Here is a 16,695-nt window from a genome sequence, read left to right on the forward strand (position 1 = left end):
TGGGGAGAAGAAAAGTTATGAGCCCCTTACCCAGATTGGCCAAATTTCGGGACTTTGGAAGGCCCAAAACCCCTCAGGGCATGAGCAAAACCCCCAAGTATGAATAGTCAAAATGATCCTCAGCTTCTGAGGATTCTAAAACTGTATTATATTCCCTGATTTATAAGCTCTAAAAAGAGCTCATTTTTCATCAAGTTTACCTACGAATACCTATCCTTCTACAAATCAACGAATGACAGGTTTGAAAATTTGCGATCATCGAAAATGTTACTCCAATTTTAGCGCACTCGAGAAAATTGTAGTTTCTGTTCTTCAGAAAAACCTTGTTTTGGAGAAAAACACATCCTGCCCGTGAGCCTTCCTCCATAAAGTTACACACCTTGTTAATTGAACATCGCCATCTAGTAGGAACGAGTTTCAACCCTCCGTCAGACACATTAAACGATTAGATTTTTTACGAGAATAGCTGATCAGATCTGAAACATGAAGGTATATTTGAATGGAATATTATTCAGAAGAGACCTTTTTAATCTCTCTCCCACTATAGATGTAATTTTTTTAAGTTTTTATTATTTGAATTTTTCTGTTTATAAAATTTTCAGTAAAACTTGTTCTCAAGTTTGATCTCAAACACCGCGGTCAGCGTTGACCTAGATTCGGGACTCTAATCAAGAACGAGCGAGGAGCGCCCTAGAATTATCCACTTAGAAGCGCACCCGCCACCTAGTGCGGCCAAGTTTTCAAAGCATAAAAAGGAGAAATTTTCAGAAAATTTATCAGAATATCTGAAAGTAAACTCAGAAAATGAAGGTTTGTCTTATCGATAAAAAAAGAGACTTTGAGACAACAAGATGTAATAAATACGAAATTTATTTCAGCTCTTCACGACAGTTTTGACTTCAATCCCTCTTTGCTCCTCCGTCGGTGTCTCTGTTGGCAACGAGAGAGCTGCTGGCAGCTCATGGGGTTACGACGGTAAAACTTAGATACAAAAATCCGATAAAAAATACCTTATTTTAGAGCAGGGAGACGATTGGGGCGATTCTGCTGAGACTTGTAATGGCAATCGACAGTCACCAATCGACATTCCGAAGAATTACTCTTCCGCTGAATTCCAGCCATTTCAGTTGACCAATTTTGACGACGAGCAAAACTGGACCTTGTTTAACAACGGCCACTCGGTGCAAATGACTGCTTCCAATCTGTAAGGACTCACTTTCTTTATATTTTACTGACATTTTCATCTCCAGGAACATGAAATTGAACGGCGGTGCTCTTCCAGGCGAATATATTCTTGCCCAATTTCACTTTCACTGGGGATCAGCCGATCATGCCGGCTCGGAGCATACTCTTGAGGGAAAGCAGTATTTCTCCGAAGTCCACTTGGTTCATTTCAAGGCGGAATACGAAACAATCGGCAACTCTGTAAGCAAAGGCGACGGACTAGCCGTCCTTGGCTTTTTCATCGAAGAAGACCCTTATGCTGAGGTAAACTGAACAAAAAAGTCAACTTATTAACCATTAGGATACTCCGCTCGATAATTTCTTCCGCAACCTCGTTGGTGAAGCAGTTCAAAATCCGTCCGAAACTTCTACTGTTCAATTTTCCATGACTGATATTCTTCCCTCCACTCTCGACAACTTTTACAGGTACCTCAATATTTTATAAAATATTTATAAACAAGAATCTTTTAGATACCTCGGAAGTTTAACCACCCCGACATGTAATGAAGCCGTCGTTTGGACAAATTTCAAAGAATCCCTAAAAATTTCTTCGAAGACAAGGGAATTCATGACTCAGTTCGCCAAGGTTCCTTATCTCCAAATTATATAAAGTCTGGTACTAACTTATTATGATGTTTAAATTTACAGAAATCAAGGATAACCATGGGGAGGATTTGGTCAAAAACTACCGAAATGTTCAACCACTCAATGGACGCGAAGTGACTTTCTATTCTTCACAAGTTGACCGACTCAATCTTATCGAGTACCACTTTGAGGTAAGCAGTGGAGATACCAATCGTAACTTATCATTTATTTTCCAAGAGAATCGTCGAAGCTCTCCCAGACAGACCATGGTCCGATCGATACGAGCAACGACTAAACAAACAACTCAAGAAGGCTGAATCTGCGTTCACAGGAGTCAACTGCTACAAAGAAAATGGCTTTGGGTCTGATGACTCTGCTGACGACGTCCAGGTCTTCGATGAGAGTGACTTCTGCAAGCTCAACGGCCAGGTCAACGCCGCGCTCAACAGCTGGGCCCGAAACAACGCTTGCGAAGGACGAGGCAAGGTCTACCGACAGATCATCCGAGCCAGTCGAAAGGTCCGAAACCTTTTCGACAGGAAAATGAGTTGTTAGAGAAAGAATGGATTTCTTGATCTGTGCTTATATTTATCTGATAAGGAATACAATATAACCAAACCTGTTATCAAAAAATTGAGAAGCAAACTTGACATCTTCATTTTCTTCGACCTTCTTATCTTATCTTATATAATATTATATATATATAAGTTATATATAAGTTTTATAATATAAGTTATATTATATAACTGATAAACATATTGGTTAAATGTTAAAAGACAAGATTTGTGTATATTTTATCTTTATTGTTGGATAATAAGAGGGATCAGAAAATTCTTTTCTGGAGTTAGCAGCCCATCTTGTCGTTGTAGAAGTTTCGGACCTTTCGAGCGGCTCGGATGACCTGTCGGTAGACCTTGCCTCGTCCTTCGCAAGCGTTGTTTCGGGCCCAGCTGTTGAGGGCAGCGTTGACTTGGCCGTTGAGCTTGCAGAAGTCACTTTCGTCGAAGACCTGGACGTCATCGGCGGAGTCGTCGGAGCCAAAGCCGTTGTCTTCGTAGCAGTTTTCGCCGTTGTCAGCGTCAACAACCTTGTTGAAGACTTTGTAGAATCGGTTGACGTATCGCTCGGCCCAGGAAGCGTCTTCTGGGAGAGATGCAGCAATTCTCTGAAATCCCAGTTTTAGGGATTTTACTCACTGATTATTTTGTTACTTAGTAAGTAATACTTACACCGAAGTGGTACTCGATGATGTCAAGTCGATCAGCTTCAACAAGCTCAAATTCGAAACCACCTTCAGTAAAGGCGTGATCCGAGGAAAAACTGACTGTCGCCTGCCCTCCAATCACAAATAGGTCATCGAATCCGTTGTTCGAAACATTGACAAGGTCAGGAGTCATTTTGCCGCCCTCTTTCTTCTTCTTGTCGGCATCACGTCTTCGTCGTCGTCCGTACAAACGGGGGCCGCAAAAGTTTCTCTCTTCCCCGTTGGCAATGACCTTCACGTAGTCATATTCGCAGTTGTCAGCATACTCAACGTTGAATCGATTCGCAGTGATGAAGAAACCGGGAACTCCTCGGATATCGATGGTCCAGCTGCAATGAGTTCTGTCGGGATAGTTGCCAGCACCTGAGTCTGGAGACGAAAATGTTTGAAGCTCAGTGATGCGGCCGCCGCAATCGGTTGCGATCGGAACGCCGTTAGTGGTGGTTAGAGTTCTATACGTAATGGAAGTCGTAGTGGTTTCAGTAGTAGTAGTAGGATAATAGTCAGTAGTGTAATAAGAAGCAGATGCGCCGGCAATCAACGAAAAGAGCTAAAAATAAATTCCTATTAATTGTCTCGCGTCTCTATGGATAAACCTTCATTCTCTAGCTTTTTTCAGATATTCTGATAAATGATGAGCTGCTTCACGCGGTTTTGTACATTTTGATTTCCGTAATTGCTCCTAGGTGGCGGTGCACTTCCACCAAGAGGTTAAACGAAAGAGAAACACTGAGAGTGCTTAGGGCAATGTCTAGCCTAGATAATGCTTCCGTTTATGGTATCAACTCTATTCCGTCATTTTTGATTCGATTAAATTGCTATATTAAACAAGTCGCCCTTTGACGATTTTCCGATGTTTTAAATCTTTCTTCAACACACATGTAACTCGTGGTAAGAAATCAGAACAGATCAGACCGTCACCAAGTGGAACTTGAAAGTAATGACAGGTTGTCAAAATAGCAATGTCGATCCTTGCCAAAACGGACCCAGCCCTTCGTGGTACTCTGGGAGATTTCCTTCGTAAGCAAAATTCTTTGAATTTATGAAAGTGCCTTAGTAGGAATTCATTCGCATCGGTACGTGTGCAAAATAATGCGCTCAAGTTCCGCAAGTCCGCTGATCGCAGACTAACAAGACCGCGCCCTCGATGTTTTGTCAACATCAGGCTCAGGTAAAGTCTGAAAAGCGTGTTTTCGTGAGAAACAAGTTTCGAGTAAAGTTTTTTTTTATTTTCGCAAAAAAGAGATATGAAATCAGAAAATTCTTTTCTGGAGTTAGCAGCCCATCTTGTCGTTGTAGAAGTTTCGGACCTTTCGAGCGGCTCGGATGACCTGTCGGTGGACCTTGCCTCGTCCTTCGCAAGCGTTGTTTCGGGCCCAGCTGTTGAGGGCGGCGTTGACTTGGCCATTGAGCTTGCAGAAGTTACTTTCATCGAAGACCTGGACGTCGTCGGCGGAGTCGTCAGAGCCGAAGCCATTTTCTTCGTAGCAGTTTTCGCCGTTGTCAGCGTCAACAACCTTGTTGAAGACTTTGTAGAATCGGTTGACGTATCGCTCGGCCCAGGAAGCGTCTTCTGGAAGAGCAGCGGCGATTCTCTGGAAGATTATATAAGAATCATGACTTGTTCAGTGACTAGTTAGTCGATAAGTTACAGACGATTACTTACGCCAAAGTGGTATTCAATGATGTCGAGTCGATCAGCCTCAACAAGGTCGAATTCGAAACCACGTTTAGTAACGGAATGATCCGTGGTGAAACTGACTGTTGCCTGGCCTCCTAGAACAAACATGTCCTCGAATCCTCCGTTCGAAGCGTTGACGAGGTCAGCAGTCCATTTACCGCCCTCTTTGGGCTTCTCGGTTTCGCGTCTACGGCGTCTGTAAGGATCGGGGCCGCAGAAGTTCCTCTCTTCTCCGTTGGCAATGACCTTCACGAAGTCATATTGGCAGTTGTAGATAGTATACTCAAGCTCGAATCGATTGGCCTTGATGAAGAATCCGGGAACTCCTCGGATATCGATGGTCCAGGTGCATTGAGCTCTGTTGGGATAGTAGCCATAACCTGTGTCTGGAGACGAAAAAGTTTGAAGCTCAGTGATGCGGCCGCCACAATCGGTAAAAGTTGGTTCACCGTTTGTCGTGGTTTCAGTACTATAGTAAGGAGCAGAGGTCCCGGTAGGGTAATACTCAGTGGTACTCTCAGTAGTGGGGTAATAATACTCAGTGCTGTAGGAATAAGAGTAGGCAGATGCGCCGGCAATCAAGGAAAAAAGCTAAAATATACTTATTTACTTTCTTATTTCTCTGTGAACATACCTTCATTCTCTAACTTTGTCAGATATTCTGATAAATTTTGAGTTGCTTCATGCGATTTTGTACTTTCTGAGTTCGGCCATCGGTAGGTGGCGGTGCGCTTACAGCGAGAGGTTGACCGTAAAAGAATTGCTGAGAGTGCTAAGGGCAATGTTTTGACCGAGATTAATGCAAATGTCGAAGAAATATAGAGAATCCTGTAGAAAATAAGGGTAAATTATTTATCAGGAATCCCGTTTTTTTTTCAAAATCTGCGTGAAAATTGTATTGAAAAGAATAACTTGACGTTTTTATCGGGAGAAGTCACATTTATTGTGAATCCATGCTCGAATTTCGGGTTCATTGGACGGTCTTTTGAAAAAGAAAGATTTTTTTACTGATATTCCTGAGTAATAATTGCTTTCCTTCAATTATAAAATGAAAGATTTACCGCCTATTTGACCACAAACATTATTCCACCAGACGCAAACGTGTCTCTTCAGGATTAAATTTGTCGTAACATGGTAGAGCGGGTCAACTTGAGCTAGCGACTACACGATGTTGCTGATAACTGCCAATTTCAGGAGTGCGGATTTAGATAGAGAGGCGAATTTGCATTCGCTTCAAAGCAGAAGCCCGGCCAAGCGAAAGTTAAAATAAATGACTGGTTGTTGAGATAGCGATGTCGATCTGCGTGGCACTCTTCCGTTTGTAGTATCAACTCCGTTCCGTCATATTAGATATAACCGTATTAAATTGTTAGATCAGACTTTACCCAAGTGGAAGTTTAAAGTAATGACTGGTTGTCAAGATAGCAGTTGCTATTTATTATCATTACAATGTCAATCTGCGTGGTACAAATTAAAAGTCCCTTCAGACTGAACTCATAAAAAATCCACTTGAATTTCTTTGATTGCGAAATTCCAAAATGAAATCGCAAATTCGGTATATTTTTTTACTTGGCTTTATTCGCAAGAAAGAGATATCATATAAGATCAGAAGACTCAGAAGACAGATTGAGCTTGCAGAAGTTACTTTCATCGAAGACCTGAACGTCGTCAGCAGAGTCGTCGGAGCCGAAGCCATTTTCTTCGTAGCAGTTTTCGCCGTTGTCAGCGTCGACAGCCTTGTTGAAGACTTTGTAGAATCGGTTGACGTATCGCTCGGCCCAAGAAGCGTCTTCTGGGAGGGCAGCGGCGATTCGCTGAAAATAATTTTAACAAAAATTACTCTTCTAAATCGATGAGTAATCGACTATAACTTACGCCAAAGTGGTATTCAATGATGTCAAGTCGATCAGCCTCAACGAGGTCGAATTCGAAACCACTTCGAGTTATGGAACCATCAGTGGTGAAGCTGACAGTAGCTTGGCCTCCTTGGACGAAAAGGTCGTCGAAGCCGTCGTTGGAAACATTGACGAGCGAATACGTCATAAAATGCTTCAAAAAGAGGACAAGAGCCGTCTAAATTCATTCTTTAAAACATTTGGCTACGTAAAACGTGCCCTCCGCGTTTACCTAAAACAACCTAAACAATTTGTTTCGCCTGGATTTCAGAGCCATGATAGCCCTTTTAACCACTAATCGCATGGCAGTGGCTATGAGACTACCGTAAATAGGGGTCCGTTGCTTTGTCGTTGATCGTGAAAGAACCCAAAATGAAAATATTAGTGTTCGGCAGCAAGAAAAAGTGTGGCAAGAAAAGGAAATCATGCGGATTTATTGTAATAATATCATGTAAATGCGTGCACCTCTAATATACCACGTGCGCAATATGTTTTGGCAGCATAGTTATTAAACGTTTCTAAGATTAGATGTGACCGCTCTTACTATCCATAGTCTTGCAAATGCAAGATAAAGACAACTATCGTGCGTGAAAGAAAAAAATCGAATTTTAAAGAGCATATTTTTAGGTCATTGGTATGTTCCACAATTCCTGGACTTTGAGCTTGAAACTGAGGTCGAAGATGGATACAACAAGGGTCTTCTCAAAATAACTCTTCCATGCTCAGGTGATTGAAAAAGACATAAAGCAGTAGTATATCGTTGAAAGAATGGGACAACGCATATGCGAGAGAATGGCGAATTGGCGGAGAAGTGGATTCCTGGCCGAAATTCCTCTGCGTGTTTTTATCCAACTGGCCGAAATTGATCCTTAATTTTTTCATCATCATCGTTCTACTTTTCGTGCTGGTGAAAATTTCTTGCACTGGTAGAGGGCAGTCAGGGCTTATTGGCAGCTCCATTGATGTCGATAGAGAAGCGTCCGAGAATACTGAGAGACGGTAGTTTGCAAATTTAGCTATTTCTCAATTTATCAAAAGTGTTTAGACGCAGGGCGAAAGAACGATCTCTTCGAGAGAAGATACAAGAAGGAAGAAAGAGCGAATACCTTTCTAGTAGAACGAGTACTCCATCATCATGTTCAAAAAAGAGAATTACAAAATAAAAACAGTATTGGTCTATCCAATTTTATATCAAAAGAGACGTTTATATTTGGAATAATGTTTCTTTTATATGTTCAACTTGTCGATAAGACTGTTCTGAACTTATTTTGATTTTAAAACTTTTATAAATAGTATCAAAATTGGCAGCTTTTGGCAGTCAACTGGCAGCTGGTCTATCTTCGGTTTATATTAATGCAAGAAATATTAATGCATAAGCAGTTTCTAGAAGCGAAAATTGAGTCTGTCAAAGTGTCATTTTAGAAGCTAATAAATCTAAACGCTATAAAAAGACTTGCGTGGACCTACAGACATGGCTACTGATTGGTAAACTTGAATGTGGCAGTAGGTGTTTCAGAGAAAATCGAGCTTATTTATGACCCCTGTTTCAGCTACTGACTACTTGAGAGATAAAAGACACAGAGCTTGATTTTGAATAAGCCTCGATCAGAGGAATCCTTTTGTTCAGAACAGGCCGAGATTCCAGACTAGACGAAATACTTGTTTTTAAAAGCTTTTCCTTTGAGTAAATTTCCACTTTCTTCGGGCGCGTCTCAGTGATTTTCCATCGCGTTCGTCTTATCTGATAAATTTAAGAAGACAAAAAACGGTAATATGTCGAAAAAAGAGGAGAACCAGCTTATAGAGGAGCAACAAGAGAAAAAAGGCTTTGATCGTGTTTGGGATAGATTGCCGCACATATCATGGTATCAGTTCCGAATCACGACTCTACCTTCCGTAGCGTCGCTCGTCGGGGGTTTCATGTCCATTTATCCGGTTTTTGCGCAGTTCAAGGTGGAAAAGAAATGGTTGCGTTTTTCGTAAAATGTATTTTAGCCGCAATATCGCTGCCAAACAGCGCTAGATAAAGCAGGACTAGACGTAGATCTGTCATTCCAAGAGATTTTTGATCTGACTACAAGCACTCCGTATTGCCAAGGTAAGAAGAGGCGGGTAAAATATCATCTCTATCCAAAAGGTTATCAAAGCAATCAGCTTGGCGGGTGCTTCTTCTGCGATTTTTCCCCAGAAACAATTACTTCTTGCGATTCAACTTCTTTCTCATCTCTGAAATCATGCCTCGGAAAAAGAGAGGCTCAAGAAAACTCGACTTGGCGATCATGCGAAGATTACCAATACGACCGCGGAACTCGTGGAAATGAGACGAACTTCAGAGGAGAGCAGTGGGAAACGGCAGTGACTGAATTTACTCTTCACTGTGGGATGGAATGGTTCGACTCCTTGTCCACTGCGCTTGGACTCCTTGGCCTTCTAGGTGGCGCATTTTTAGCCGGACTCTATTCAGGTACACAAGATGGCACTAACCTAACTTTTTTTATCTACTAAAGAATTCAGCAAGGTGCAGATCAGTCAGGCAGTGTCAAAAACACGTGCAAAATCCATTACATAACAGATAATGAAGTACTTTCTCGCGTCGTCACTACGCTTACCTTTTCGTCAATTCAGATCGTTTTGGTAGAAAGAATTCTCTTCTGCTTTGGCACGCTGTCGTTGGAGCTCTTCTTATCATCATGTCATTTATGACGACGAAGTGGGGATACTTGGTCTTCAGAATATTTTCGAACGGAATTCATCACACATCATGGCTAGCATTCGTTGTTTACTCGCTTGAAGTTCTTGGGCCGTCGAAACGCGCAGTTTCTGGAGCTACTACTCATATCTACTACGGCGTTGGGTACATGCTCACATCCATCCTGGGCTACTACTTCCCTGATTGGCGCGATTTTACCTTCGCCATCGCTGTCATTCACCTCGTTACTCTCGTTGTTGCTCCATTCTTCCCTGAAAGCCCAAGTTTCTTGTATGCAAAGAAGAAGCCCGTCCAAGCTCGCAAAATTCTCAAAACTTTCTCCGAGAAAACCAACAAAAGCCTCGATGACAAATTCCTCGACCAGTTGGAAGCTGAAATCAACGAGAAAAACAACACCGAGTTAAATAATGAAATGGTGAAAAAATTCACGATCATCGACCTTTTTTGCCATCGTTTACTTGCGAAAAACACGCTGATCATTGCCTTTGGCTTCTTCTCCGGCGTTCTTGGCTACTATGGTTTATCGTTCAATGTCAGCAGTCTATCAGGAAACCTCTATCTCAACAATGCTATCAATGGCTTCATGGAAATCATCAGCTACATCGTCGTTATGACACTGATGGAGTTTTGCGGAAGAAGATGGTGCTGCGGAGGAATCATGTTTTTCGGAGGAATAGTCTCACTTCTCTGCGGAACTTTACAACTCTTTGGCTACGTTAACGGTGTTCGATGGCTTTCATTTATCGGTAAGTCATTTCAGTTCTTTGTTAGATTAAGGATTTTTAGGAAAATTTGCTGTTAGTGGCGCTTTATGCTCTATTTACATTTTCGCCGGCGAGATTTTTCCGACAGAAATTCGCTCCACTGGAATTGGCTTTGGATCGATGGTTGGGCGACTGGGTGGATTCATGAGCCCATTTATCATTCAAATATCGAACAAGGTCCTTGTCTACTCGATTTTCGGAATCGTCGGAGTCCTCGGAGGAGGCCTCGTCTTTATGCTTCCCGAAGTGAAGGTACCAATTGTAATTTTTCTATGAAAGAAGGTCATTCTCTTTCTAAGGGTAAACCAATTCATCACACAATCGAAGAAGCTGTAGAATTTTATGAACATCCTAAAGGAAAACCAGAATCTATGAAGATGAGAAAACTTTGATCCAATGCCACTCTTTTTATGACCAATAAAAAGTCAAAATTAATTTAAGTTTATTGATTAGTTCGGGCAGTATTATCAAGTTGATTCTAAAGTCTCTTTTCTTGAGTCAAGGACATTTGAATCTCCATCACTTGAGCTACTAGTTTGATAGCTCTCTGAAGTGTCCAGAAGGTCGTCCTTGAGTTCGGATTTACTCTCGTTTGTCTTTGACCAAGGCTGTTCTTCAACGGAAAACATCGTCTAAAGGAAAAATAAAAAATCTTTGAATGAAATTTTACTTACAATGTAGCAAATGCCCGTAAAATAATTGATAAAAATACCAATCAAAAACAGATATCCATATGAAATTTCCGAGTGCCCGTAGCGGTCAAAGAAAATGCCAGCAATCGCAGGTCCCCAGAATCCGGTTGTATTCGCGGCTACATTTGCCAATCCATTGATGACTCCTGCAAGAGTTGGAGCCAGATCATTTGGATTACTCTTGAAAAGATGGTGTTACAGAGCGATCTGACGCTTTTATACCTTGACACTAACTGCTTGGAAACCCATCAAAATCATCGTGAAACTAAGAGCCCAAAAGGCTGCATTTCCGCTGCAACCTATTATCTTTTCGTGAGCAAAAGCAAGGGTAAGAGGCATGACGAAAAATCCAAGAGCAATGTACCAAATTCTAATTTTTAGAAGACCGATCTTTCTCGCCATCCGATCGCAGACAACTGCAAGCAGCAAAATGGAAATTATATGGACGAGAATAGAGAGGCCAGAGATAAGACCAGCAAGCGAACCATCAAGTCCAAGAAGATTCTTCATCAGCTGAGGGAAAAGAGTGGCGACCATGAAGAATTGATAGTTTGTCCCAATTTGAGCGAGTACAAACGCCCAAACTTCCTTTGATTTGACCATTTCACGGAAAGGAATCGACTGCTTCTTCGATTTTTTCTCCGCATTTGGAAGCAACATAAGTTCTTCTTTGGTGATTCTAGGGTGGAGTGCAGGAGTATCATAGACAAAGTAGCTCCAAAACAAAGCCCAAGTAAAACTCAGCGCAGCTGGTATATAAAAAAGCCACTCCCAGCCGCAATACTTTGAAATCAATCCGCCACCCATCAATGTCGTTACTTTTGTGATTACATAAGCTTGTTAATTTCGTACAAACGAGAATCTTTGGTTATGTAACGCTCCTGAACCGAGTCCAGCTCCAGCAAAAGGGATCATAATGAGGGTAGATCTTTCCTTTTCAGGCGCCCAATGGCCCCAAGCACCTTGAATCGATGGAAACCAGCCTGTCTACGAAAAGACCTTGAGATCAACGAAGAGTCATTCAAAATCTACCTGAAGGACTCCCAAAACGACCCGATTTGCCACGGCCAGCCAGTAGTTTGTTCTCGCGAAAAGTGGGAAAGATGCAGAAAGCAAAGCAGCTCCAAGGGCACTGATCATCAAAACTCTTTTGAATCCGTACTTGAAGGCCAAACTTCCACCGAACAGATGGCACGGAACATAACCGAAGTAGTAGTATCCGATCAGGTTCATTTGCTGACTCGGAGACCAGTCGAACTCGTAAGAATCCGTGGCGGAAGAAAGGTTTGTGCTTGTAGAATCGATGACATCTTCCGAGCATCTTGGAGTAAACTCGACCTCTTTTGTCGACGGAGGCGCCATACTGATTATACTTTATCGGGATCAAAATTAAGTAGCTAAAATATAGCTGATATTTTGAAATATTAATCCCCCTCCCTGATGATTATATTCATCCTCGTTGTGTACATTATCACCATGCCCAGAAAGGACAGCAAAGTGAGCACATATCTCTGCTGCATTTTCAATCGCTTTTCTTAATAAAAATAATCTTTTGAGCGAATCAATCAATTTTGACGAGCTTAGAAATCATATGATTTTGTTGTGGTTCACGAAAAAGCCGATCCTGATTCTATCTTGTTTTCATATTTTTCTCGCGCAACGTATTTATGCGGAGCGCGCTGCCACTTTTACACACTTCGTTCTCGCCGCTCCTCGGAGCACTACAAAATATACCAGTTCTTTTTCCTACGCAAGACCGTGTTCAGTTTTTGCAGCTTATTCGAGAGCCAACATAAAATGGTACCAGGAACAATCTGAACCCTCGCCCTCAACTTCGTCTACTTTAATTTTTATTGTTGGAATCTCGCCTACTCCTCGCTGGTAGAGAACGAACGTCATTCGCCCATCTCTGGACATCCCGCTACTACTTTCTTGCGCTCAACGTTGGCTACGACAACGACCTCTCCCTCGCTGGTTTACTGTTAGCTGGCGCATGAATCAAACCGCGAAACTCTCGCGTCACTCTTTACTCGTGTCGAGTTTTCGGCACATAAAGAGTGCCCTAAAAAGGTAGTTCAACCGTCTGAGCCACTTACCTCGATTTTCTCGTGCTCAACGCCGTCAACGTCAGTTTCAACGCGTTCGACCTCCCCTCAATTCCTTTCTCCGTTGACGCATGGAAATCTCCCGCCAAAACCTCACATTTCTAACGGCACTCTGCATCAAAATCACCAACGTCGATCTCACGAGCGATCTTCTCTCCATCTTCGAGTCTTGGTCACATCACCGCTCAAGTTCAACTCTAATCTCGCGAGAGATCTTCCCGCCATTTTCAACTTAAGAGTTTGACCTCCGCTCACTCCACCGACATGATTTTGATCGCCAAAACTTCAAAACAACTTCAATTTCTTCACCTCTTCACCAATCCATATCAATGCTCACAACTACTCCTCTCTTCTCAACCCAACTCTCTGCTCGTCATCAGCTCGGGGGGTACGATGCATCCTTCGCTCGCTTCTCCTGTCTCTCATCTCTACTATGCGCTCGACTCAAGACGCACAAAACTCAGCTGATCGACTTCGCAGACCTTCAACTACAACTACTACTATAACTACAATCTCAACTTCTAAGCCCAGCTTCAGTCCTGGCACACCACTCTCCTTCAAGCCCAGCACTCGCCCTGGCAACCAACTCAACCTCAATCAACTCTCACTAAGCCCAGCTCAAGCCCTGGCACTACTACTAAAACCTACCAAGACCAGCCCTAGTCCTGGCAATCCTCACTACTCTTCAAACCCAGCTCTAGCCCTGGTACTGCTCGCTTCTCTCCCGTCTACATCTACAAGCCCAGCTATTGTCCTGGCAATCCTGACTTCTATCAATCTCGCCTCTACCTGGCTTCTCTCTTTAACTCCAAATCCAGCTCTCGCCCTGGTAACTCTACAATTTCTACTCATCTTTAGTTCTATTCTTCTACAATTTCACCCTGATCGCCTGCTTCTTCTCTTCCGAATCACCGTGCTCGTGCTCAAAACCTGCGCAGCGCGCCCAGTCAACTCTACTCATCACCCTAGAATCATCATCGTCTGGGGGGCTGTTGTGGTTCACGAAAAAGCCGATCCTGATTCTATCTTGTTTTCATATTTTTCTCGCGCAACGTATTTATGCGGAGCGCGCTGCCACTTTTACACACTTCGTTCTCGCCCGCTCTAGGGAGCTCTACCAAATATACCAGTTTTTCCCTACGCTAGAACCGTGTTCAAGTTTTAGCAGTTATTCGAGAGCCAACAATTTCTTAGAAGTCCGTAACTTTTAGTAGCTTACATTCTGGCCTATTTTTTAATGACCTGCTTTCTCTCTACATCTCTACATCTCTTAACATCGACGTTCGAACAAGATTCTTATTAAGACCGTTCTTATTCGAAGAATACCCAACTTTTCTAGGATGTAAAAAACGGTACAACAATTCGATAACCATGTCGTAATTGAGGGTGTTAACAAGTTTTAGTAGATTTATAGTAGCATGGTTTATCTTACCAATTTATTACTTCCTCGGGGGGAAAAGCAACCTTTTCTCTAGTATCAAGTGCAATTAAAATTCTCGTGCAGCAAACTGATGAAAACAGGAGGGTGGTGGCGATAGCGTATTTCGAAATGTTGAGGAACTCAAGTACACTTCATGAAAGAAATTGTCGTATCGAATCCTGATGACATAAAAATAAAGGTGTCTTCTTATGCCATAAAAAGGGCATCTCCAGGAGACAGAGTAGCTACTTATTTGAAACTTTCCGTACCATGAATTTGAGTATTTTACAAATTTCATCATTTTCATCCTTTTCAAGGGTCATTTAAGTTCAGTAAACTGATGAACTAAGCGTGAGGGTGACGGCTCGCCTCGGGACACTTCAAATGAAATATATCATATATATTATATATCTAAATAAAAAATTTGGAAATAATTTGAAAAGATATGATCGAAGACGTCTAATTAGTTATTTTTTATTTGACCTTCAAAATTTGACGTTTTCTGCTGATTCTACCGAGCCCCTATCGAACGCGCGATCCAATTTCTTATTTGTGTCCTTGAATCAAGAACGCGAGAAGTTGAAACTTTCGCATTTCTCTTGCTTATTTACGTCAATGCTGTTTATTCATCGCCGCAATAAAACAGAAGGCAGACTTCAAAATGATCACACCATAAAATTTTCATAAAAATGAAAGTTTCAAAATCAAAAAGTCCAATCTTTTCAACTTCCCTAAAATGGGCAACGATCCCGATCTTTTTCGCCGTCCTTCTGAGATATGCTCCTGGATATTTTTATGGAAACAAAAGAGTTTTGGAAAAACCGATTGCTTACGAAATTATCGACGACTTTCTTTCCGAAAGCGATGTTCTCGATCTCCGAGAATGGGTCTTCAACGAGAGGCGATTCGCGACTGTCATTGATGCTGCTGCAAGAGGTGTCCAGAGTATCGGAGAGGATGAACCTATCAAACCAGATGGAACCTGCGACGACATGACATTTACTGCTTCTCCTTCTTCGCCAACCTGCAAGTTTACTGGTCGCTCGGACATAGCCCAGCATTTCGTCAAAACAGGCGGACATCGAGGAATGAAAGAAACTCCAGATAAACTGATCTCTTCAACCCTTTCTTTCATCAACTACTACCCGGACAAGGTCAACGACCCTGCAATCAAGAAGCTCTTTGAAAACAAGGAATACTTGGTGAGTAGCTTCACAAATTTCAATTTCACTAATAAATTGAATGTAGAAAAAAGTCGGAAACATCTGCCACGATGGTTGGGGAACTCGAGGGCCACGAAAAGAAGGAGACTTCATCTTCCGCCCTACCCAAGTCAACATCGTTCTCGTCCCTCCCGGGCAAGATCTGCCTCTTCATCAAGACAACCAGTGGTACTGGGGAATCAATCAACTCAGCCAGCCTGATTGGCTCCTTCACACAGTTCAAGAATCCGGGCTCTACAAGGACAAGATGATTCCACAAGCTCAAGGTGAGAAATTTCCCTTAATCCACCCCTAGAATTCTTTCAGGCGTCGCATATCTTCACGGGACAAAAGAAAAGCCCTACTATGAAAACGGCGGCGAATACGTCTTCTTCCCTTATGGACCCGGGGCCGACGCGATGGAGCTCAAACCAAAACGAGGTCAGGCGATTCTCATGGATGGCGGGCGAATGATTCATGGCGTCGCTAGAACAGCGCCAGGATACCAAGTGGCGGCGATTGATAAGGACGTTTTCAATCGAATTGAGTACCAAGGAAACGAAACCTGGTACCTTCTTTCTGACGATGAGCTCATTGATGTCTTCAAAACTTCCGATCTCCGAATGACTTTTGTTTGGCGAGGACTGTGCTTCCACGATGAAGCGGAAAAGGCGAAATTCGAACAGCATTTGAAAGATGAGGTAGCTTTTCACAAAGAAATAGCTTTTTTTAATCAATATTTCAAGGATTACGTTCCACAGTACACTCTCCTCAAACAACTAGAAGAGCACATGCACGAAACGGGTCGACTTCCAAAGTCCAAAAATCTCGAGAACATGCCACGAAAAGAGTTCGCCCAGTACTTGTTCAGCAAATACCTCCAGTATCCATTGGATACGATGAATACGGCCTGGTTCCCGATCAACTACTGCGCAGCGTCTCTCGGCAAGCCCTGGCTGAAGGCCCTCTTATCGCCATTCTGTGTTGACAGAAAAGAACGCATAGATTTGAGCGATCAGTATCCGCCGGCGAAAGAGTTCTGCGCAGAGGGCAGAGGTGAAAGATACCAAACAAATTGCAACAAAATGTAAATACCACTACAAACTGTCCGAAAATGACTTTTCTTCTGTAAATAATTCAAATAAAATACTGA

At 42.4% G+C, this 16,695-nt stretch overlaps 6 protein-coding genes across 7 annotated transcripts; 3 read left to right on the top strand and 3 right to left on the bottom strand.

The window, feature by feature from the left end:
* Positions 1-398: 398 nt before the first annotated feature.
* LOC145699162 (carbonic anhydrase 2-like) lies at positions 399-2,427 on the top strand. Of its 2 annotated transcripts, none has more exons than XM_081776424.1 (8): positions 399-489; positions 879-975; positions 1,021-1,204; positions 1,251-1,488; positions 1,526-1,650; positions 1,696-1,810; positions 1,881-2,000; positions 2,047-2,427. In XM_081776424.1, the coding sequence occupies exons 1-8, from the start codon at positions 484-486 to the stop codon at positions 2,362-2,364; spliced, it is 1,203 nt and encodes a 400-aa protein (XP_081632550.1). In that variant the 5' UTR covers positions 399-483; the 3' UTR covers positions 2,365-2,427. The 2 variants fall into 2 exon arrangements, with proteins under 2 accessions (XP_081632550.1, XP_081632557.1); XM_081776431.1 differs by lacking the exon at positions 399-489 and adding an exon at positions 686-810.
* Positions 2,428-2,620: 193 nt separating this feature from the next.
* On the bottom strand, positions 2,621-3,693 carry LOC145707484 (uncharacterized). Its single transcript, XM_081785019.1, has 3 exons — positions 3,670-3,693; positions 3,039-3,623; positions 2,621-2,974 (listed from the first exon to the last, which is right to left on the bottom strand). Exons 1-3 carry the CDS (start codon positions 3,673-3,675, stop codon positions 2,654-2,656), a joined length of 912 nt encoding a protein of 303 aa, XP_081641145.1. The 5' UTR covers positions 3,676-3,693; the 3' UTR covers positions 2,621-2,653.
* Positions 3,694-4,289: 596 nt separating this feature from the next.
* Positions 4,290-5,408, bottom strand: LOC145704414 (uncharacterized). The gene is made up of 3 exons (XM_081781864.1): positions 5,389-5,408; positions 4,740-5,345; positions 4,290-4,668 (listed from the first exon to the last, which is right to left on the bottom strand). Exons 1-3 carry the CDS (start codon positions 5,392-5,394, stop codon positions 4,348-4,350), a joined length of 933 nt encoding a protein of 310 aa, XP_081637990.1. The 5' UTR covers positions 5,395-5,408; the 3' UTR covers positions 4,290-4,347.
* A 2,925-nt stretch (positions 5,409-8,333) lies between these two features.
* Positions 8,334-10,546, top strand: LOC145696571 (organic cation transporter protein-like). Its single transcript, XM_081774013.1, has 6 exons — positions 8,334-8,602; positions 8,645-8,747; positions 8,787-9,113; positions 9,275-10,105; positions 10,146-10,375; positions 10,423-10,546. The coding sequence occupies exons 1-6, from the start codon at positions 8,423-8,425 to the stop codon at positions 10,513-10,515; spliced, it is 1,764 nt and encodes a 587-aa protein (XP_081630139.1). The 5' UTR covers positions 8,334-8,422; the 3' UTR covers positions 10,516-10,546.
* Positions 10,547-10,548: 2 nt separating this feature from the next.
* Positions 10,549-12,183, bottom strand: LOC145712236 (sialin-like). Its single transcript, XM_081789923.1, has 5 exons — positions 11,848-12,183; positions 11,688-11,802; positions 11,038-11,651; positions 10,798-10,995; positions 10,549-10,755 (listed from the first exon to the last, which is right to left on the bottom strand). Exons 1-5 carry the CDS (start codon positions 12,175-12,177, stop codon positions 10,591-10,593), a joined length of 1,422 nt encoding a protein of 473 aa, XP_081646049.1. The 5' UTR covers positions 12,178-12,183; the 3' UTR covers positions 10,549-10,590.
* Positions 12,184-15,004: 2,821 nt separating this feature from the next.
* Positions 15,005-16,680, top strand: LOC145712266 (uncharacterized). The gene is made up of 4 exons (XM_081789958.1): positions 15,005-15,542; positions 15,589-15,829; positions 15,870-16,243; positions 16,289-16,680. The coding sequence occupies exons 1-4, from the start codon at positions 15,030-15,032 to the stop codon at positions 16,631-16,633; spliced, it is 1,473 nt and encodes a 490-aa protein (XP_081646084.1). The 5' UTR covers positions 15,005-15,029; the 3' UTR covers positions 16,634-16,680.
* The last annotated feature ends 15 nt before the right edge of the window (positions 16,681-16,695 follow it).

The sequence above is a fragment of the Oikopleura dioica genome, chromosome 1, assembly GCF_907165135.1.
Source record: "Oikopleura dioica chromosome 1, OKI2018_I68_1.0, whole genome shotgun sequence".
NCBI lineage: Eukaryota > Metazoa > Chordata > Appendicularia > Copelata > Oikopleuridae > Oikopleura > Oikopleura dioica.

Bases quoted from the DNA above. Each gene is read 5' to 3' on its own strand.
- LOC145699162 (XM_081776424.1), top strand. The intron at 1,489-1,525 runs GTAAACTGAACA...ATTAACCATTAG, and splicing joins AAGAAGACCCTTATGCTGAG to GATACTCCGCTCGATAATTT. The intron at 1,651-1,695 runs GTACCTCAATAT...AGAATCTTTTAG, and splicing joins ACTCTCGACAACTTTTACAG to ATACCTCGGAAGTTTAACCA.
- LOC145707484 (XM_081785019.1), bottom strand. The intron at 2,975-3,038 runs GTAAGTATTACT...CTGGGATTTCAG, and splicing joins TCATCGAGTACCACTTCGGT to AGAATTGCTGCATCTCTCCC.
- LOC145704414 (XM_081781864.1), bottom strand. The intron at 4,669-4,739 runs GTAAGTAATCGT...ATAATCTTCCAG, and splicing joins TCATTGAATACCACTTTGGC to AGAATCGCCGCTGCTCTTCC.
- LOC145696571 (XM_081774013.1), top strand. From the start codon at position 8,423: ATGTCGAAAAAAGAGGAGAACCAGCTTATAGAGGAGCAACAAGAGAAA. The intron at 10,106-10,145 runs GTAAGTCATTTC...AAGGATTTTTAG, and splicing joins TCGATGGCTTTCATTTATCG to GAAAATTTGCTGTTAGTGGC. The intron at 10,376-10,422 runs GTACCAATTGTA...TCTCTTTCTAAG, and splicing joins TTATGCTTCCCGAAGTGAAG to GGTAAACCAATTCATCACAC.
- LOC145712236 (XM_081789923.1), bottom strand. From the start codon at position 12,177: ATGGCGCCTCCGTCGACAAAAGAGGTCGAGTTTACTCCAAGATGCTCG. The intron at 11,652-11,687 runs ATAACCAAAGAT...GAAATTAACAAG, and splicing joins ACTCGGTTCAGGAGCGTTAC to CTTATGTAATCACAAAAGTA. The intron at 10,756-10,797 runs GTAAGTAAAATT...TTTTTCCTTTAG, and splicing joins TTACGGGCATTTGCTACATT to ACGATGTTTTCCGTTGAAGA.
- LOC145712266 (XM_081789958.1), top strand. From the start codon at position 15,030: ATGAAAGTTTCAAAATCAAAAAGTCCAATCTTTTCAACTTCCCTAAAA. The intron at 15,543-15,588 runs GTGAGTAGCTTC...AATTGAATGTAG, and splicing joins TTGAAAACAAGGAATACTTG to AAAAAAGTCGGAAACATCTG. The intron at 15,830-15,869 runs GTGAGAAATTTC...GAATTCTTTCAG, and splicing joins GATGATTCCACAAGCTCAAG to GCGTCGCATATCTTCACGGG.